The sequence below is a fragment of the Hemitrygon akajei genome, chromosome 8, assembly GCF_048418815.1.
Source record: "Hemitrygon akajei chromosome 8, sHemAka1.3, whole genome shotgun sequence".
NCBI classification, from domain to species: Eukaryota; Metazoa; Chordata; class Chondrichthyes; order Myliobatiformes; family Dasyatidae; genus Hemitrygon; species Hemitrygon akajei.
The window spans coordinates 152,800,702-152,822,670 of record NC_133131.1 but is presented as its reverse complement, the minus strand read 5'-3'; the positions used below and the strand labels follow the sequence as shown (position 1 = coordinate 152,822,670).

Sequence of the window (21,969 nt, the reverse complement as noted above, 5' to 3'; positions counted from 1 at the left end):
AGCAAGATATCAATAAAATTGAAGGAGTACAGAGAAAATTTACAAGGACGTTGCAGGGACTTCAGGACGAGTTAGAAGGAAAGGTTAAGTCTTTACTTCACGAAGCATAGGAGAATGCATAGAGATTTGATAGAGGTATACAAAATTATGACTAGTACAGATAGGGTTAACAGAAGCAGGCTTTTTCCATTGCTCCCTATGATTGCAAGGGCTTCCTCTGGAAGATCTGGTTTCCTCCCACATTCCAAAGACATATGGTTAGAATCAGTGAGTTGTGGGCATGCTACGTTGGCATTGGAAGTGTGGCGACACTTCTCCCAGCACAATCCTTGCTGGTTTGATTTGACACAAACGACTGTATGCTTCAATGTACACGTGACATCTTCCGACTGTGTTGATTGCTGACATAATATGGCGCAGTTCCATAAGACCCAAGAGCATTCTTTGACCATTCATCCCATGGAGTCTGCTTCACCATTCCATCATGGCTGATTTATTATTCCTCTCAACCAGCCTCCTGCCTTCTCCCTGTAACCTTTGACACCCTGACTACCAACGAACCTACCAGCCTCCATTTTAAATGACTTGACCTCCACAGTGATCAGCGGCAAAGAATCCAACAGATTCACCACTCTCTGGCTAGAGACATTTTTCCTCATCTCTGTTCTAAAAGGATGTCCCTCAATACTGAGGCTTTATCCTCTGGTCCTAGACTTGCCCATTACATGAACATCCTCTCTACAGCCACACTATCCAGACCTTTCAATTTTCAATAGGTTTCAATGGGATTTCCCCCATTCTTCTAAACTCCAGTGAGTACAGGCCCAGAGCCATCAAATGCTCCTCGTATGTTAACCCTTTTATTCCTGGAATCACTCTGGTGAACCTCCTCTAAACTTTCCCAAATGCCAGCACATCCTTTCTTAGACAAAGGCCCAAAACGGCTCACTTTACTCCAAGTGTGGTCTAGCAAATGCCTTATAAAGCTTCAGCATTACATCCTTGCTTTTGTATTCTAGTCCTCTTGAAATGAAAGCTAACATTGCATTTGCCTTCCTTCCCACCAACTCAACCTGCAGGTTAACCTTTAGGGAATCCTGCATGAGTACTCCCAAGCCTCTCTGTATTTCTGATTTTTGAATTTTCACCCCATTTAAAAAGTAATGCATGCCTTTATTACTTCTGCCAAAGCGCATGTCTGTAGACTTCCCTACTTATATTCTATCTGCCACTTCTTTGCCCATTTCCACACTCTGCCCTTCCACCCATCTTCAGACTGTCCGCAGACGGCCACAAATACATCCATTTCATTGTATGTTTCAATGTAAGTGTGACAAATAAAGATAATTTTTCTTTGTTACATTACTTTGATGTGGCCATGATTAGTCCAGTATCTCTGAAACCCTTTTCTATCCAAATACCTATCGAAATGCCTTTCGAAAGTTTGTAGTCACATATACCTCTACCACTTCCTCTGGCATCTCACCCTCCAAGTGGAAAGTTTTATCACTCAGATCTTCTTGATATTCCTCTCCTCCCATCTGAAACCTGTGCCCTCTAGTGTTAAACTCCCAACCTTATGAAATAGTTATGAATTTCTCGCCTATCTATGCCCTTCGTAAATTTATATATCACTATAAAGTCACCCGCTTAGCCTCTTACGTTCAAGTGGGCATAAGCCCAGCCTATCCAATCTCTCCTTAAGAGTAAAGCCCTCCATTCCAGGCAACATCCTGCTGAATCTCTTCTGCACTCTTTCTAATGCTGCCATGTTCCTCCTGCAGTGGGGAGAACTGAAAACAACACCCCTATGCAAACTGACCATTTTTGTACAGTTGCAGCATATTGTCCCATCCCAACCCTTACACTCAGTGCCTCAGAATGCAAAGACAAGCACGCCCAACACCTTCTCGGCTACACTCTCCGCACATGCCACAAGTTTCGGGGAGCGATGAAGTTGCATCCCAAGGTCCTTCTGCACATCAACACTCCCAAGGTCCCTGCCATTTGTTGTATATGTGCTGTTCATACTTGATGTCCCACAATGCATTGACTCACACTTGTCTGCCGCTGTTCTGCCAAACTTTCCAATTGGTCTATATCCCTCTATCTTTTCACAACCTTCTTCACTATCTACTACACACCAAGTTTTGTGTTGTCAGCAATCTAGCTTCATTCTCATCTTAGTAACTTATATAAATGACAAAAAAAAAATCATGGTCCCATCATCTTTCCCTGTGGTACACTACTAGTTACAGCCTTCCAGTTAGAAAAACACTCCTCTACCACAACCTCTGCCTCCTATCACCAAATGCATCTTGAGATACAATGTGATTACACACTCCAGATCCCACGTACCCTAATCTATGTGGAAATCTATCAAAAGCCTTGCTAATGTCCATGTAAACCACATCTACCACCCTAATTTCATCAGCTTTCTTATTATATATCTCCTCAAAAATCTGATTTTGTGAGACAGGACAAGACCTGATTGAAACCATTTTGGTTCCGCTAAGCAATCACTGATTGTAGACTGATTAAGGTGATTGTCACAGATACATATAAGTAGAAATTTGTAACTTAACAAGCTTGAATCTTAAACCCTTTGTTCCATTTTTCTCATTCCGCTCAGATTGTAACATCCTGGTGAATTTTTACGTTCAATCTTTATTTTGGAGCCAAAGAAATGAAACTAGTCAATGTCCGTGCTGCACTGGCCAAAGAAAAGATACAACTTGAAACATCAGTTTTAAAAGGATTGGTCACTCTTTTTCTGCTGAATTTCTGAAATTTTACTCACATTATTAAACCTCCCACTCTGCCTTGACTTCTTGTTTCCCTTGGATCTTGGAACTTAGAACAGTACAGCACTGGAACAGGCCCGTCGGTCCACAATGTTGCGCTGAACTAATTAAATTAGCAATGAAATGCCTAATTAAACTAATCTATTCTGCCTACACGATGTCCATATCCCTCTATTCTCTGCACATCAATGTGTCCATAGGGTTGCTGAATTAAAGGTGGTGACGAATCAGTACATAGGAGGAAGATTGCAAATCTGGCTAAATGTTGCCACAACATCAACCTCTCACTCAATGTCAGCTAAACAAAAGAGCTGATTGTTGACTATAGGTCCATAAGCCAGTCCTTAACAGAGATGGAGAGGGTCAGCAACTTTAAATTCGTCAGTGTTATAATTTCATAGGATCTGTCCTGGGTTCCACAGATATCTACCATTACAAAGAGGGCATGGCAGCACCTCCACTTTCTGATAAGTTTGCGAAGATTCAGTATGCCATCTAAAACTTCAACGAACTTCTGGTAGACGCGCGCTGAACAGCATACAAACTGGTTGCATCACGGCCTGGAGTGGAAACACCAATGCCCTTGAATGGATAAGCCCACAAAATGTAGTGGATACAACCCAGTCTATCATGGGTAAAGCCCTCTACACCACTGAGCACACTTACACAAAAGCACTGTCACAAAAAAGCAATATCCAACATCAAGGATCCTCCACCACCCAGCGCATGCTCTCCTTTCACTGCTGCCATTAGGATGGTGCTACAAGAGCCCCAGTTCCCACACCACCAAGTTCAGGAACAGTTATACCCCTCAGGCTCTTGAACCAGAGAGGATAAATTCACTCACCCCAACACTGAACTGATTTTATAACCCACGGACTCACTTTCAAGAGCTCTACAACTCGTGCTCTCAATATTTATTACTTATTTATCATTTGTTCTTGTTTGTATTTGCACAATCTGTTGTCCTTTGCAGACAGGTTGTTTGTCTATCTTTGTCGAGTGCAGTTTTTCATTGATTCTATTGCATTTCTTCGTATTTACTAAGAAACACCCACAAGAAAATGAATCTCAGTGTAGTATATGGTGACATATATGTACTTTAATAATAAATTTACGTTGAAATTTTAACTATCTCAGAGCTTCCTAAACACCCCTATATTATCTGCCTGCAGCACCATTCATGGCAGTGCCTTCCAGCACTTCACGTGTAAAAAAACTTGACCTGCATATTTTGTACTTACACACTCTCACTTTCAATGAGTACCTCCTAGTATTAAAAATTTCAACAACGGGAGAAAGATACTGGCTGTCTTCTCCACCTTTGCCTCTCAATCTTATAAACTGCTATCAGGTCTCCCCACATCCTCGGCCACTCTAGAAAAAGCAATCCAAGTTTGTCCAACCTCTCCCTATGACACATGCCCTATAATCGAGGAAGCTTCCTGGTCAAACTCCTCTACATTCTCTCTGAAAGCCTTCACATCCCTCGTGTAATGGGGCAACCAGAATGGAATACAATACTCCAGGTGCATGCCGGACAAAAGTTTTGTAAAGCTTCAACATAACATTCTGACTCAAACTCAGTATCTCATCTAATAAAAGCAAGTGCGCCATATGCCTTCTTTACCAACCTATCAATCTAAGAGGCTATTTTCAGGGAGCTATGGACTTGGACCCCAAGATCCCTCTGTACATCAACACTGTTAAGGATCTTGCCATTAACAGTGTACTGACTCTCATTTGGTCTTTTCTCATGATTTACCCGGGTTTCTTTCTGAAGTACTTATCTCTCCCTTTCTATGCAACACACTCAAAATGCTGGAGGATCTCAGCAGGTCTGGTGGCACCTATGGAAAAGAGTAAACAGTTGATGTTTCGAGCCAAGACCCTTCATCAGGACTGGAAAGGAAGAGGAGAAGTCAGAGTAAGAAGGTGGAGGTGGAGGGGAGGAAGTAGTACAAGGTGGGATGGGATAGGTGAATCTGGGAGAGTGGGAGGGGCTGAAGTAAAGAGCTAGAAGTTGATTGGTGAAAGAGATAGAGGGTTGGTGAAAGGGGATTCTGACAGGAGAGGGCAAAAGATGATGGAAGAAAGGGAAGGGGAGGGGCAGCAGAGGGAGGTGATAGGTGGGTAAGGAGGCAACAGAAAGGTGACAAAGGAAAACAGGATTGGGGAATGGTGAAGGAGAGGACGTGGGGGGCAATTACTGGAAGTTTGAAAAATCGATGTTCATGCCATCAGGCTACAGGGCTACCTGGATAGTTTGCTCCTCCATCCTGAGTGTGGCTTCATTGTGGCAGCAGAGGACACAATGGACTGATATGTCGGGATGGGAATGTGAAGTAGAATTAAAATAGGCAGCCATCAGGAAATCCTGCTTTTTCTGGTGGACGGTGCTTGACGAAGCAGTCTCCCAATATACATCAGTCTCACCGATATACAGGTCACATGGGAAGCACCGGATACAGTAGATGTCCTCAACAGGTTCACAGGTGAAGTGTCGCCTCACCTAGAAGAACTGTTTGGGGCCCTGAATGATAGTGAGGAGGATAGTGAATAGGAGGAGGTGTAGGGAGAGGGCATAGAAGATGTGCTTGGTGATGGAATCTCATTGGAGATGGTGGAAGTTAAGGAGAATTATGTGGTGACATGGAGGCTAGTGGGATGGTAGGTGAAGACAAGAGGAACCCTATCTCCCTATTTCTATGACTGCTTTTGTTTACCTTTGGAACTCCCCAACTCTACTGGGTTAGACATTGTAATCTCTTATTGTCACCTCCATATCTCTGTTGAATCGAGTGTGTTTGGGAAAAATGTGCCAATTTTCTGGCAAAAATCGCAAATTTATGGATTAATTTGTTCTACCGATACTTGCTGCTGGCTTAGACAGCATAAGACTGTTTTATGCTTGGCTGTGAGAGAAGGAAGACATCACGTCAACGTAGGGGGAGATTTTTATCCCTGGTCAATGCTAATTGCTTAACTATTGGTTGTACTAAGTCCTCCAAGACAGTGGGATATGCAGTAGAGTATTCTAGACCATACTAAGAGAAATCAAATGCTTATCATTCATTAATTGCACTGGAAGAAGAATACTGCAGATCCAGAAACTTGAAACAAAAGAAGAAAACTCTCTTCAAGTCAGGTTGTAACTGTGGAGAGGGGAGCAGATTTAATGGTTTGTTTGTTAACTCCATTTCTCTCACACAGATGCTGCCTGACCTCCCAAGTGTTTCCGGCATTTTCTGGACTATTTATTTCAGCAGCTGTGTTTTTACATTCCCTTGTGGATTTAGGCCAAGCGCTACATTTCTTCTCTCCCTCTCTTCCCACCCCATCTCTCTACCTCTGTCTGTCTCTTTCTCTCGGTTTCCCTCTCTCTATCTTCCTCTATCTCTCCCTTTCTATCTTTCTGCCTTTTTCTCTCTCTCCCCCCCTCGCCCCACCCCCATGTGAAAGAAGACCAATTCTGTGTAACTGAATTGTTACATTTCCAGCTCTTTCTGAATCCATGCTGCATCTGTCTAATTGAACCACTCCTTTCAAAATGTTTCGCTGACATTTGCTGTCTTCCAATCCGCCGGGACCTGCCCAGAGTCTAGAGAGTTTTGGTAAATTATTACCAATGCATCTACTATAAGCTCCGCCAATTCCCTCAGCAACCTGGGATGCATCCCATCAGGACCAGGGGACTTACCTACCTTCAGGCCCTCTAGTTTGCTCATCACTATCTCTTTAGTGACAGTGATTTTATCGAGGTCCTCACCTCCCATTTTGTCCATAACATCATTCTTTGGCATATTAGACATGTCCTCCACTGTGAAGACTGATACAAAATAGTCGTTCAATGCCTTAGCTACTTCCTCATCACCCAATATCAATTTCCCCTTCTCATCTTCCAAGGGACCTACGTTGACTTTAGCCACTCTCTTCTGCTTTATATATTTATAAAAACTTTTGCTATCTGTTTTTATATTTTGTGCTAATTTACTTTCATACTCTATCTTACCTTTCCTTATTTCTTTTTTAGTTGCTCTTTGTTGCTGTTTAAAGTTTTCCAGTCTCCCACTACTCTTTGCGACTTTGTATACATGAGCTTTTAATTTGATATTATCTTTTATTTCCTTAGTTATCCAAGGCTGGCTCTCCCCACACTTACTGTCCTTACTTTTGACTGGAATATACTTTGGTTGAGCACTGTAAAAAATCTCTTTGAAAGTATTCCACTGTTCCTCAGCTGTCCTACCAAATAGCCTGTGCTCCCAATCCACATTAGCCAACTCCTCCCTCATCCCATTGTGGTCTCCCCTGTTCAAGCATAATACACTAGTTTTAGACCGAACTAAGTCGGTGCCTCTGACTGAAATGTTGCGGGAGAACACGGAACATCGGGAGCAGCAGGTTAGCTGCTGGGAGTTGTGTGTCCGGAGATCTGCGTCTTTTTGGTGCTGACTCTCTGGGCGCAGAGCTCAGAAATGAGGAAATCGTTGTGAAATGGAGACACCTCTTTTTCCCTTATCTGGGGGACAGAGAGAGAGAGCCTGTGGTATGTCAAATGAGTAGTTTTTGGAGCACAGGAACTCTGTATCTTTATGATGCTTTGCTGCACACTTGAGCGTTCCCTGGAGGGTGTTGATGCTTTTTTTTTGCTGGTGGTGATGGGGGTCGGTTGTTGCCTTGTGAGTGGGAAGGGGGAGCAGGGGTGGGGGGGCTTTGGGGTTCTAACATTTAACTGCCGTTCATTCTTCGGGGCACCCCTCTGTTTTCATGGGTGTTTGCGAAGAAAAAGAATTTCAAGGTGTACATTGTATACATTTCTCTGACATTAAAAATACCCACTGAAACCGATATTTTTATCTCAGTAATTATCACAAACAGCCCCGATGAAGGGTCTGAGCCCAAATTGTTGGCTGTTTATTCCCGTCCATAAATGCTGCCCGACTTGCTGAGTTCCTCCAGCAATGAGTGGGTGTTGAGGTCTCAGCTCTGATCAGTTCAAAGTGAAGGGAGTTGCGCCACTCAAACGGATCGAGCGGAATGCCGGGGGAGGTATGTGAGGAAGTGTGAAGAATTAACACCCACGCCATCTCCCAAGCCCTCACTGGAGTCTGAGCTTCACAGTCTGTGTGGGTGTTCAGTGTCTGAACTACAGATCAGAAACATCGTCATCAAGATGACGAAGGGTTTGCTGCTCTGCACTTAAGCCTGTCAGGAAAACCTTTAAAATCCAAGTGATCACCTTTTCCTTACGCAAGACAACTAAAAAAAAGAGCCCATTTATTATTTGTTAAGTACACACTGACTGGAAAAACAAAACTTCACTGGTTGTTAAGTACATTGAGTCGCTGAAGGTTGCACGTGGCGCTACTTACATGCGGGCGTTTTTACTGCTCTGCTAATTCTTGTTAAAATTTTACATTACTCACCACCTTTGGGAAAATTCCAATATCACCGGCTATCTCTCCGGCCATATTTTAATAATGATTAAAATAATCGTTACAACTAATCTCTGCGGTTATATTGGGTATTACCGAGTGTACAGATATGACGGTGGTGTAGTTTTGACTTCTCGGAACGCTCCTGTAAAACTCTACATCGTTTGGGTTACATTAAGGCCCGTTCCCGACCTTCCCTCCAATTTCTTTCATCAATTCTCCAACTTCAGACACAGATCCGAAAAAGAAGACACACACAGCCTCACCCTCAGAGAGATCTATAACGTTGTGCTTATTCAGCCTTGTCAAACAGCGAAGCTCCTCTTTCTGCATGTCCAGCAGTACTTGGCAATCCTTGAGGATCCCGTTGACCTGCGGACAGGATCAGGGAACGAATCGTTAAACCTCACACGGTAAGAGCAGTTCGAAGCCCGCACTCCGGCACACAAGCTGGGTACCCCGGCTGTCTGGCCTGGGGTCTATACATTAGACGAATATCGCAGGTGGCTCGGAGTTAACAAAAGGCTTTCTCCGTAGCGATTAACATACCAAGTTATTAACATTCTGGATGAATTTCTTTGACCAGAGAGCGGGGAATCTGTGGAATCCATTGCCAAAGATGGCTCTGGAGGCCAAGTTTTGGGTATACGAATAACTCCGGGAACGAAAGGAGAACTTGTACTCGCTGGAGTTTGGAAGAATTAGGTGGGGGAGGTGGAATCTCATTGAAACCTATCGAATATTGAAAGGCCTCGATGGAGTGGGTGCGGAGAGGATGTTTCCTACAGTTGGTGAGTCTAAAGCCAGAGGGCACAGAGCCTCAGAATAGACGGACTCCCCTTTAGAACTGAGATGGGGAGGAACTTCTTCAGCCAGAAGGAGTGAATCTGTGAATTTCATTGCCACACGTGCCCGCCGAGGCCAAGTCCTTCACAAACAAGAGAAACTCAACAAGATGCTGGAGTCCTGCCGAAAGGTCTCGGCCCGAAATGTCGACTGTACTTTTTTCCCCCCCACAGATGTTGCCTGGCTTGCTGAGTTCCTCCAGCATTTTGCTTGTGTGGTAAGGGTTCCTCATTTGTAAAGGTGTCAGAGATTATGGGGAGCAGCTCATAAAGAGTATGGGGAAAGAAATCACTTTCAAGGAATCTTCATCTCATGTTCTCGTTATTTATTGCTATTTATTTATATTTGCGTTTGCACAGTTTGTTGTCCTATGCACTCTGGTTGATCTTTCATCGATCCTGTTATGGTTACTATTCTATAGAATTGGTGAGTTATGTCCACAAGAAAATTAATCTCAGGGTTGTATATGGCGAGATATATGTACTTTGATAATAAATTTGCTTTGAACCTTGAGAGAGATAATACTTCAGCCACGATGGAATGACAGAGCAAACTCGATGGGCCGAATGGTCTAATTCTGCTCCTATGTCTTATGGTCTTATTTTGAAAGCTGAGATTGATAGGTTCTTGATTGGTAGAGGCGTGAACGGCTACTGGGAGAAGGAGAATAGATTTGAGAAGGAAAATAAAGCAGATGTGATCGAATGGCGGAGCAGAAGCGACGGGCCAAATGGCCTACTTTGTCCCATGGTCGGGTCGCATTGTCTAACCCGTATATCTATACACCAATGCATCAGCCCACCTCCCTGCGGCTCTCGGCTCATCTTCAATCTGCCTAACTTGGGATTCATTATATGCAAAGGAAGTTCCATTGGCGTTTAAGTTTTAGTTCCCCTCACCCGTAATAATCGCATTCGCTCCCCTGTTTTACACACAAAATTATATGAATTCAGCAGGTGATCTAAGAATTTACAATGCTTTGTAAATAAAGTGACCTGTCTGTGTACAGTTAACAGCTGCGTGGGTGCAATAAGGTTAGACCGGGATGGAAGAGTTTGGAAAGGAAACGGGGAGCTGATTAAAACGGGCTCAGCTTTTAACTGTGCGCCGGGAACAAGCTGTCGCGTCTCCTGAACTAAACTAAAATTACGCCAGTCATCGCCGTGACCTGCACAGTGTGGCGCAGATTGTCAAATATATATTGTTAGTTGGAGACACGAGGATGTTGGAATCTTTATTAGTTCTCTATTTAGCTTACTTGCAACAATGTAACCAAATGTAACAATGTAACAAAATAACCTGAAATCGCACAAAATGTAACAACATTGAAACGGTATGAAAGACAAGATCGGGGGACGGAGGAATAAAAACACACATATCAAACAAACGCTTGAAATATTTCGTACGCGTGAAGAGAGAAATATTACATTTCGGTGATTTTAAGTTGTTTGCTGAAAAAGCGGATATTTTACTCCTGCATTTCTTCCGTTTTATTTTAAAGATCACCCACTACGCGCATGGATAAGATTTTAGTTAAATTTAGGAATACACTGACCAGGAAGAAGACCTATGTATATATTTAACCAATGTTAACTATAAATGCGGGGGGGGGGGGGGGAATCGCGTTCCTGATCAAACTTCTCTCATTTTCGGTGACAACTCTGTTTAAACACTGCGCCCGTGACGACTTACAACAAGTGCATCGGTCTCGACCTGATACTCACTGAGAGAAAAGAGCTGAGACTGAGGGAGATGTGCAGCAGGATGCCTCTCATTTCGAAGGCTCGGTCCTATTTCGCCAGTCCTGTCTCTCCTTCCTCTTGGCCGCAACACTACCCGACCCCACGGCTGAGGAAGACCTCTGTTGGAAAGGAGGGAGTTTGCAGAAACGAACCGACGCTTCACCTCTCCCCGGGCAACTTCGTGAAGGGAAAGTACAGCAGTGATCCATTCATGGCTCGCCCTCATTTTCTCCCTCCCACCCCGCTCCTTAACCCCACCCTGCCTTGCCCTTTTCTTTTCCAATCCCCGCCTCCTCGCACTCTTTCTTCCTGTCTGTATCCTCCCATTCCTCCCCCTCTCTCTACCTCTCGTGTCTCCTTCCTTTCTTTTCATCTCCCCTCGCCCTCCTCCCCACCTCTTCACGGTCCATTTTCTTAGTTTCCCTCTCCACCTGACTCCCTCTATTCCTTACCACCTTCATTCCCACTCTCCCCGCCATCGCCCACCTCTCTGGATCTGCCGCCTTCACTTTGCAATAACTTGGCTCGTTCCGTCCTCCTCAGCACAGGCAATTTCGACCGAGCGCTGTATTGCACGGCATCAGGCACCAGGAACACGTCTGTAGGTGAGTCTCATCCCCCGAACCCGGGGCGTGTGTCCACTCGAGTCCTCGACAGCTGCGGTCTCAGAGGCGGGAGGGAACTGTCCAGGATAGGGCGCCGTGAGCTTCGAGATGCTAGTCAACATCCAAGCCAGTCCAAGCACCACCCCAGCACTCGGTCAGCTGGGAGCCGCGACAGCAATACTTAGCCGGTCTTCGGGCGTTCGCGCCTCCCTCGCTGAAACACATCCACTATCGGGAATAACATCGGCCTTGGGAAAGACGGAGAGGGATACTGTACTGCGGCTCCCTTGTCCACTCCGAGGAACTATTGTTTCATCGGGAGAGACGGGTTATTCCGCACGCCCTTCCAGTAGTCAGCAAGAATTAAAAGCAAATATACAGGTAGTTCGCAGATAGCTGTAGGAACAATCTGATTGTAACAGTAGATTATTTTTAACTCCCCTAATGGAGTTAGCGCTAAGGGATTAGACGGGGCAGAATTTGTTAAATGTGTCCAGGAAAGTTTTCTGAAGTAGTATATAGGTGGTCCCGTTAGGGGAAATGATACACACAGTATCCTGTTGGATAATGAGGCTGCCAAAATGGCTGAGAGACTCAGTGGTAAAGCTCAGAAACAGGCCTTTCGTCCCAAATTGTCTATGCCATCATAATGCCCACCAACATGATCCCATCTGCCTGCATTTGGCCCATAACCATTAAAACCCTTCTATCCATGCCTTCCTCTATTTCTGCTGCACATTGTTCCATATAAGACCGTAAGACATCGGGGTAGAATTGGGCTATTTGGCCATTGAAGTCTGCTCTGCCATTCCATCAGAGTTGATGTAGTATCCTGCTCTCCTCATAACCTTTTAATGTCCTGACTAATCAAGAACCTATCAACCTCTACTTTAAATATACCCAATTAATGGCTTATTAATGCAATCATCTGTGGGGATTAATTCCACTGCTTCACCACATTCTGGCTAAAGGTATTCCTCATCTCTGTTCTAAATGGACATCCCGTTACTCTGAGGCTGTGTCTTCCAGTCCTAGACTCCCCCACTGTAGGAAACATCCTCACCACATTCACTCTATATTGGCCTTTCAATATTCAATAGGTCTCAATGAGATTCCTTCATTCTTTAAAACTCTTTAAACCCTTCATTCTTTAAAGCTCCAGTGAGTACAGGCCCAGAGCCATCAAACCTTCTCATACATTAACCCTATCATTCTTGTGAACTCCTCTGGATCCTCATCAAAGCCAGCACATCTTTCTTAGATAAAGGGCCCAAAACTGCTCACAATACTGCAAGTGCGGTCTGACCAATGCTTCATAAACCCTCAGCATCACATCCTTGCTTTTATATTCTAGTCCTCTCCAAATGAATGCCTTCCTTACCTTGGACTCAACCTGCAAGTTAACCTTCAGGGAACCCTGTACCTCTAATTTTTGAAAATAGTCCTCACCTTTATTCCTTCTACCAAGTGCATCACCATGCACTTCCCTGCACTGTATTCCACCTGCTATTTCTTTGCCCATTCCCCCATTCTGTCTATGTCCTTCGGCAGACACCCTGCTTCATCACCACTACCTACCCCTCCACCTATCTGTTATCCAACTCATTGACATATAATGTGAACAGAAGAGGACCCAACACAGAGCCATGTGGAGCACCACTGGTCACCAGCAGCCAACCAGAAAAGGCCCCCTTTATTCACACACTTTGCCTCCTTCCAGTTGCCAATCTTCTATTCATGCTAGTATGTTTCCTGAAACAAAATAGGCTTTTATCTTGTTAAGCATTGAATATGTTTAAAACAGATGTTGATAGGTTCTTGATGACTCAGGGCATCAATGGCTGTGAGTAGAAGGCAGGTGAATAGGGTTGAGTGGGGTTATTTCTTAACCATGATGGAATAGCGGAGCAGATTTGATCAGCCAAATTGCCTAATTCTGCTCCTATGTCCTATAGTCTTATAGTCTAAGTATAAGCTAGGTTTTTTCCACTGAGGCTGAGTGAGACTAGAACTAGAGGTCATGGGTTAAGGGTGAAAGATAAAATGTTTAAGGGGAACATGAGAGTATGGGATGATCTGCTAGCAGAAGTGGAAGTGGTGGATGCAGGTTTGATATCAATATTTAAGAGAAACCTGTATACAGATGGGAGGGGTATTGAGGGTTAAGATTCGGGTGCAGGTCGAAGGGCCTAGTTTACCATGGACTAGATGGGCTGAAGGGCCTGTTTCTATGCTGCAGTGTTCTATGACTCTTAGCAGTTTCATGCACAACAACCTTTTCAAAGGCCTTCTGAAAATCCAAGTAAACAACATCCACTGACATTGTCTATCTTGCCAGTTATTTCCTCAAAGAATTATCTTAGATTTGAAAGGCAAGATTTCCCCTTCAGAAAACTGTGCTGCCTTTCGCCTATTTTATCACGTGCCTCCAAGTGCACCAAAACATCATCCTTAACAATAGATTCCAACATCTTCCCAACCATTGAAGTCAGGCACTTTTGTGTTTTTTTTTTCTGCTTTTTTTCCCCTTCTTAAAGAGTGGAGTGACATTTGCAATGTATAACTTATAACTAGCGATTCTTGAAAGATCATTCCTAATATCTCCACAATCTCTTCAGACACTTGTTTCAAAACTCTGAGGTGTAGTCCATCTGGTCAGATGATTTACTTACCTTCAGACCTTTCAACTTCCCAAGTACCTTCTCCTTAGTAATCACAACTACACTCACTTCTGCCCCCCAGCACTTATAGGTCTCTCTGCAACTCAGGGCCCTAACATTCATCTTGATTTGATTGCCCAGAATGCAACACTTCACACTAAGGAACATAGAACCATACAGCAATGGACAAGCCTTTTGGCCTATAACGTTGTATAATAAATTGATGCCAATTTATACTATCATTCTGTGCATCATCCATATCCCTCCACCTCTTAATTGAAATCCACTTGACAATACTTGTCCCTGTTCCCTTGCTGGTTAAGATCTACCTGTAATTTTTAATAATCTTATTCCCTCTCTGTGATTCTACCTGTTTTAATATCAACTGAAAACTTACTAACTATGCCTTGTACATGTACATCCAAATTGTTTATGTAAATAATGACTAACAAAGGTTCCCAGCACTGACCACCATGGCACATCACAATACTAAAGACTCCAGTCCAAGACACAGCCTTCAACCTACCACTGTGTCAACTATGAACCCAGTTAGCTATTCCCAGATCCCATGCATTCGAACTCTGTAATTCTGCTCTAGGCTTGGATCAGATTTGTAATCATTCTGGAGAGAAGTGGTCCTGGTGAAACACAAAATGACCTTTGGTGTGCAGGTTTATTGGATAAATCATGCTTAATAATACTGTCTATGGCACCTTCCATTAGCTTGAAAATGGTTGAGAATTGACTGGTGAGTAGTAATGAGATAGATTGGATTTGTCTTGCTCTTTGTAAACAGAAATACCTGGACACTTTCCATCTGTAGGATAGGAGACAGTGTTGTAATCTACTGGAATAGCTTGACCAGAGGTGTGACCAGTTCTAGTTCCAGTGTACGAGCCTTTACCCACCAGCCAAGAGGTTGTCTAGTCAGATAGCCATAGTTGCAATAAATCTTCTCAGTCATAACACAAAGTGAACTGGGTCCACTGAGGCAAACATGAGAAAATCTGCAGATGCTGGAAATTTAAGCAACACACACAAAATGCTGGTGGAACGCAGCAGGCCAGGCGGCACCTATAGGGAGACATACAGCCAACATTTCGGGCCGAAACCCTTCGTCAGGTCCACTGAGGATTGCCTTCTGAAATGGAGAATGGAGAAGATCACAGGAGAAGGAATTTATTGACCAGAGTGCAGGAGAATGAAGGGAGAGCTTATAGAGGTATACATAAGGATGAAGGCTGATATTATGATAGGGTGAATGTCTGTAGGCATTTATCCCTCAGGTTGAGTGGCCTATATCTCTCTAAGTTTTTCCTATTATGTACTTCCCTCAACTTCTTCCTTAAGTAGCTCATTCCATCTCCGGGTTGCTCCTCAGGTTCCTATTAAATGTCACCTTTTCTGTTTAAAAATATGCCCTCCAGGTCTTGCCTCTGCAGCCTGGGGAAAAAAAACTGTACATGTTGACTCTACCCTTGCCCCTCATGACTTTATACCCCTCTAGAAGATCACCCTTCATCCTCCTATGCTACTACGAAAAATGTCCTAACCTGCTCATCTCTCTCTAAAAACTCACTTCCATGAGTCCTGGCCACATCCTCATAAATCTCCTCTGCTTCCTTTCTAGATTAATGGCATCCTTCCTACAGCTGAGTGACCAAAACAGAACACAATGTTCCAAATGTGTCCTCACCAACATCCTGACTAAATCCTGGAACTCTGTGCCCATCGGTTCAGTGCAGCCAGGAAAACTTCAGCTTTCCCAGCAGGTAGCTCACCAGCGATGTCTCTAAGGTACATAGAGAGCTGCAGTAACGCTGGACCTGTGACCGCAGACTGAGAAATGAATTAAGGAAACTGAAAGACTTTTACAAATTGTCAACCCACATCTTTAAGAGTGGCAGAAGCTGAAAATGATTATTGCCAACATCAGGACGCCATTGCTAGATATAATTGCACGGCATGCCATTTTGCATGGTTTACTTCAGATGAACGTCGTTGCTTGAACTGCGAGTGGAAGAATGTCAAACAAATGAATTTAAACTATCCTCTGATCATAATACTGACAGCCATTTATGAACTAATAATAATTGAGTAATATCCTGTTGACCTATTTTATATTCCTGGCTTTGTAATTCTGCAGTCAGAAACAATGGAGATGTTGACCATCACACCACAACTCAATGGGTTCTGTGGATAGAGGAATAGGGGTGAACATTCAACAGCAAAATACTTCCAACATACAAAGAGGAAAGAAAGACTTGCAGCATCCTGTCATGGAAAAATGAACAGCACAGTAGCCTAGCGGAAAGTGTGACGCCATTACAGCTTAGGGCGTCAGGGTTCAGAGTTCAATCCCAGAGCTCCCTGTAAGGAGTCTCTGTACGTCCTCCCTGGGGAATGCACGGGTTTTCCTCAAGTGCTCTGGTTTGCTCACACAGACCAATGATGTACCGGATAGGTTAATTGATCATTGTAAATTGTCCCGTGATTAGTTTAGGATTGAATCAGGCTTTTTAGGTTAGAGTTGAATTGGGGTTGTTGGGTGGTGCAGCTCGAAGGGCCTATTCCCTGCTATATCTCTAATTTTTTAAATCTTATATGGGAATTTGATTTAGGAAAAGATATGTAGCTGAGGGAAGAAACAGTCTTCTGCTCTGTAAGTTTAATTGAACCCAGTGGGGGTGGAAAAACAATGGAAACCATATCGCTAGAGGGAAAAACAATCATATTAACGTTTCTGTTATTTGTAATTTCAGTGAATCATGGAACCAGGAATGTAAGAAGGAGGTGGCACAGGTAAGAGAGCCTCTGCCTCACAGCACCAGAAAAGTGGACTCAGTCTAGTGCTTTCCGTGTGGAGTTTGCATGTTCTCCCTCGGTTTTCTCCAGATGCTTCGGTCCCCTCCTACATCTCAAAGGCACAAGAGGTGATAGTTAATTTGCCACTATAAGTTGCCTCTGGTGCATAGGTGTGAGGAGAAGATTAGAATGTGGGGAGAATTAAATTAAGGGATTAAGTGAGGATCAGTCTACATGGGTGTTTGAGGGTCAGCATGGCCTGCTGCTGTGCTTAATATGCCCATGACTGTATATTTGGATTTATATTGATTTTTTGATATTCTCAGCTTAAAACATGATTTTTTTGACAATGAATGTTGAAAGTAAAACAACTGAAATATAATCTGCAATGGCCCAATGGAGCTCAAATATAGAAAATTAAATAATCTGATAGGACAGGATATGTATAAGTACTAGAAAGAAAATTATTATTCCAATTCATGTGATTACTGGAGCATTCAGCAATGATCTGAGCAAACCATGGGTTTAATACTCCAGTCACTCTGAAAGTGTAGTCTTCCTTCACACTTCACTGACAGATCAAACTTCATCTTCAGCGATAACCTTCAGCATGAAGGACAAAATTCTCTAATGCTGAGCTAAGGCTGAGAGCTTACACATCACATTTGACTTACTTCTTCCGGAAGGTTCAAGCAGTCTGGCAATGCACACCAATTAGCATGGAGAATTAAGATGCTCTTTCTCAACGTGCACCTGTGCGATTATAATGAACCTCCTCAGGATAAGTCAACTGTGTCTGTTGTGAATGCTGAGTGCTGTGAGAAGCTCATTTACTGATACCCCAAAGTCACTGAGGGACAAGTCAAGACCATAAAACATGGAAGCAAAAGTAGACTATTCAACCCATCGAGTCTGCTCCCCCATTCTACCATGACTGATTTATCATCCCTCTCAACCTCATTCTCCTGCCTTCTCCATAAAAGCTGTACCTATCAAGAACCTAACAATCTCCACTTTAAATATACCCAAAAACTCAACCTTCCCTGTGACCTGTGGTATCGAATTCCACACTTACCCTACCCTCAGGCTAAGGAAATTCTCTGTTCTAATAATCATCCTGATTAGTTTGAGGTTGTGATGGAACACTCTCTTTGTGCCTGGATGAGTGAAGCTGCAATAACACTCAAAAAAGTCAACAGAACAAAGCAGCCTGCTAGATCGGCACCCCATTCGTTATTCTAAACTGTGATATCCTTAACCACTAGCTCATTATGGCCGTAAAATGGATAGTAACTTATTTCACCTTGCTTACTCTGTCAGCACAGACCATTTGGATCTCAGGGCCCTTTCCCTTGCTGTGTGACCATGTGGGTGTATGAATCCTGTAGCCATTTCCAAACTGATCAGAAAACTGTGTGTTTATTTATCATCCACTCCTAATTGAGAGTCGATCATCCTGATGGCACTGAATCACATTCAAGGCAGAGATTTCCCTCCCTTAAGGGCAATTGTGAACCAAAGTGGGGTTTGTACAGGAATCCAGTAGTCTTGTCCTAATCTCCCTACTTTAAAAAAAAATCTGGATTTACTTTATGAATTGAATTCTAATTCCCAGGTACCACAGTGGGATTTGAACTCTGGGTAAGTGGTTTAGAATCCTCGCTGTCAGTCCAGGAATTTATTGAGCATGCTGTGGTAAATTATGCAGAGAAGCGCTTCAGTTTTATTGCTCATACATCAGTCCAATATCAAGAAGTTGTTGTCCAATTTAGAGAATATGTTTATTTAAAGAGGACTCTCCTGAGCTGAGGCATATTTTCAATTTGTAACTGCCTCGGTAGCTCTGATTTGAATGAAGCCCACTCCCATCTCAGGTGACTGAGTTAATGTACACACTTTTCTGCCCAGTCTCAGAAGATGAATTATTCAATCAGTCTACCAATAAACACATCCTCAGTATTTCTGTTCAAAATCCAATATTTATTCCAAAGGGTGCTAGCAGCCTACAAATACATTAATTAGCTCTGACTGCCAAGAAGGTAATTGTGTAATGTAAAATTTTCATGAACGTGGAAAATCCGAAAACATATTAAGGCTAATAAAGAAGTTATTGAAATGTTATCACTGCTGTAATGTGGGAAAAATGACAGAACCTTGCATGAACAAAGCTCCCATATGCAACAATGATTTGTCTTGGTAGATGAGTATTCCCTGAGGCTAACTCTTGTTTTTCCGTAGGAATTCCACAAGCTTCTATTACCATCTGAGAGAGCAGTCTTCAGGTTTAAGCAAAAAGAAGATCTACAAGCATTGTTATCAACTTGTAACTCCAGCTGTCTCCCACACTGCAGCTGCTCTGATCTGCTGAGTATTTGATTTCGAGCAGATCATCCCCTAGATCAGGGGATCCCAACCTGGGGTCCATGGACCCCCTCGGATAATGGTAGGGGTCCTTGGCATAGAAAAGGTTGGGAACCCCTGCTCTAGATGTTATCTGTGAAAGTGCAAAATGGACTCTATATTGCACTGAAATGTTAGACTAGATTTCTGCCTCAAGTCTCCAGACTAGGATTTGAACTCCCGACTTTCCATTACTATCTGAGCTGCAGCTTACACAAAGTCCATGGGAATGTTATTTAGTTAACAGTGGCATGAATATCGATTTCTACTTCTGGTAAAAAAAAATATCTCCACCTCTGGCTCTTACCTGCCCATCACCTTGTCCTGGATCCCCTCCTCCTTCCCCTTCTCCTATTTTCCACTTTTTTTTCCTATCAGATTCCTTTCTCTCAGCCCTTGACCTTTCCCACCCACCTGGCTTCACCCATCACCTTCTAGCCATCCTCCTTCCCCTCCTCCCACCTTTTTTATTCTGGCTTCTTCCCCCTTCCTTTCCAGACGTGGAGAATGGTCTGGACTGTTTATTCATCTCCATAGATACTGCCTGATTTGCTGAGTTCCTCCAGCATTGTGTGTGTGTTGCTCTGGATTTCCAGCATCTGCAGATTTCCTCATGTTTAATACTGGACTGCTAGTAAGGTAAGTGCAAGGACAGGGTGCCAAAGTCATGAAGGTTTGCCACATTATTTTATAATTGTCAGATCCAAGGTACAGAATCATAAACATTCATAGCATGGAAGGAGGCTACTTGACCCATTGTGTCTATACTAGCTGAAAATATGCTTTGGCTGATTTCGCTTCCAAGCTTGTGGTTTATGATGCACTCATTTTTGGATCTGTCAATACAACCAAGCCAGCTCTCACGAAGTTACACTGATATCTCGTACAATATTAGAGGAATGCCTGTTCTCCAATTCACTGAATGCGGTAAACGTTGAGTTGCATTGTTGAGAAATTGCATCTAAAATGCACCACTCCGCTTGCATCGCATGAACTGAACAGAATGATCAAGTCACGTCAAGCTTTGGCTCCTCTTTAGATTCAAGATCAAGATTCAAGTTTGTTTAATGTTATTCTTCAGTACACAAGTATAAAGGAGAACAAAATGATTGTTAATAAAGTTCAGATGAAGCATAAGAAACACGATAAGCATAAAGAACACAGTAAAAACCACAATAAATATTAATATAAAAGTTGTTTATCTTCATAATTAACTCCACTGTAGGTTTTGTTGGTGACATTCTCTGGTAAGGAACTAAAGGCCATGGAACCATTTGTAGCATTTTCAAAATTCAGCTAAATCAAAACTACAAGCAAGTTGTAAAATGTAAGGATCTAACATGACTGGCCAAGTGCATAGTTCAACTGTGTTATAATGAAAATGACTTTGACATTGTGTTGAATGTGGGTAACTTGACAGGACTTTAAAGTCAAGGACTGATTATTTTGATCACATTGCTACAGCGCTCGATTCCCAACAGTAGACTTCCCACATCATAATGTATTCCTAATATTGTTCATTAGAAATGGACATAACAGTTTAGTATCTAATACCTCAAAATAATTCCATTAAATTCTTCTGCCTTTAAATAGCAATTTGTTCACTCACAGAAAATTTGCTTCAGAATTTCAACAGCTGTCAACTTGCACTGAGCTCAGTTTGAAGTTCTAACCCTTGAGTTTTCCAAGAATTTAGTTCGTTCTGTGATCTTGATGTGATCTTCTTTATGAATGGAGTTCTTGTTCAGCTTTTTTTTTGGTAGAATCCGGAATGAACTTTTGTCTGTTTAAATTAGGCTGTTCTACAAGGTGTATTTAGCAGGAGAAGGGGCAAAGGTGGGTTATTGGCACTTTAAAACCAGTCACTTCATGCAGACTGGGTTTGCCAGCCATGGTTGAAAGAGAAAGAAAACCCTGATCTCAAACCTCCACTGCCTTGTGGCTATACCCACTCATGGGAAAGAATTCAGGAGTAAACCCCAAGGAAAGCTCTGGAGCTTTGAGGTCAACACTGACTGGCGACTTCATTAACTTTGCCTCCAACTTTCACCCTGCCCTCAAATTTACCTGGTCCATTTCCGACACCTCCTTCCCCTTTCTTGATCTTTCTGTCTCCATCTCTGGAGACGGCCTATCTACTGATACCTACTATAAGCTTACAGACTCTCACAGCTACCTGGACTATTCCTCTTCCCACCCTGTCTCTTGCAAAAATGCTATCCCCTTCTCACAATTCCTCCATCTCCACCGTATCTGCTCTCAGGATGAGGCTTTTCTTTCCAGGACGAAGGAGATGTCTTCCTTTTTTAAACAAAGGGGCTTCCCTTCGTCCACCATCAACTCTGCTCTCAAACGCATCTCTCCCATTTCCCGCACATCTGCCCTCACCCCATCCACCCACCACCCCACTTGGGATAGGGTTCCCCTTGTCCTAACCTACCACCCCACCAGCCTCCAGCTCCAACATATAATTCTCCGTAACTTCCGCCACCTCCAATGGGATCCCACTACCAAACACATTTTTCCCTCCCCTCCCTTCTGCTTTTCTCAGGGATCGCTCCCTACGCGACTCCCTTGTCCACTCGTCCCCCCCCATCCCTTCCCACCGATCTCCCTCCTGGCACTTATCCTTGTAAACGAAACAAGTGCTACACCTGCCCTTACACTTC

General features: G+C 43.3%; 1 protein-coding gene and 1 long non-coding RNA gene across 5 annotated transcripts in view; one reads left to right on the top strand and one right to left on the bottom strand.

The window, feature by feature from the left end:
* LOC140732348 (vasoactive intestinal polypeptide receptor 2-like) overlaps positions 1-11,630 on the bottom strand; it is a 152,019-nt gene extending 140,389 nt beyond the window's left edge. The window contains exons 1-3 of one of the 3 annotated variants that reach the window (XM_073054860.1): positions 11,317-11,630; positions 10,813-11,007; positions 8,509-8,614 (exon numbers count right to left, since the gene is read on the bottom strand). In XM_073054860.1, the coding sequence (XP_072910961.1) occupies positions 8,509-8,614; positions 10,813-10,863 (157 nt within the window). In that variant the 5' untranslated portion in view covers positions 10,864-11,007; positions 11,317-11,630. Of the gene's footprint in view, positions 1-8,508; positions 8,615-10,812; positions 11,058-11,316 lie in introns of those variants that run through there. The other 2 variants (XM_073054862.1, XM_073054859.1) reach the window with 2 other exon arrangements.
* On the top strand, positions 11,153-20,509 carry LOC140732349 (uncharacterized). 2 transcript variants are annotated; one of them, XR_012100052.1, is made up of 4 exons: positions 11,153-11,435; positions 15,726-15,892; positions 16,858-16,897; positions 19,139-20,509. It is a non-coding gene; the product is annotated as an uncharacterized lncRNA (long non-coding RNA). The 2 variants fall into 2 exon arrangements; XR_012100053.1 differs by lacking the exon at positions 15,726-15,892.
* Positions 20,510-21,969: the final 1,460 nt, after the last annotated feature.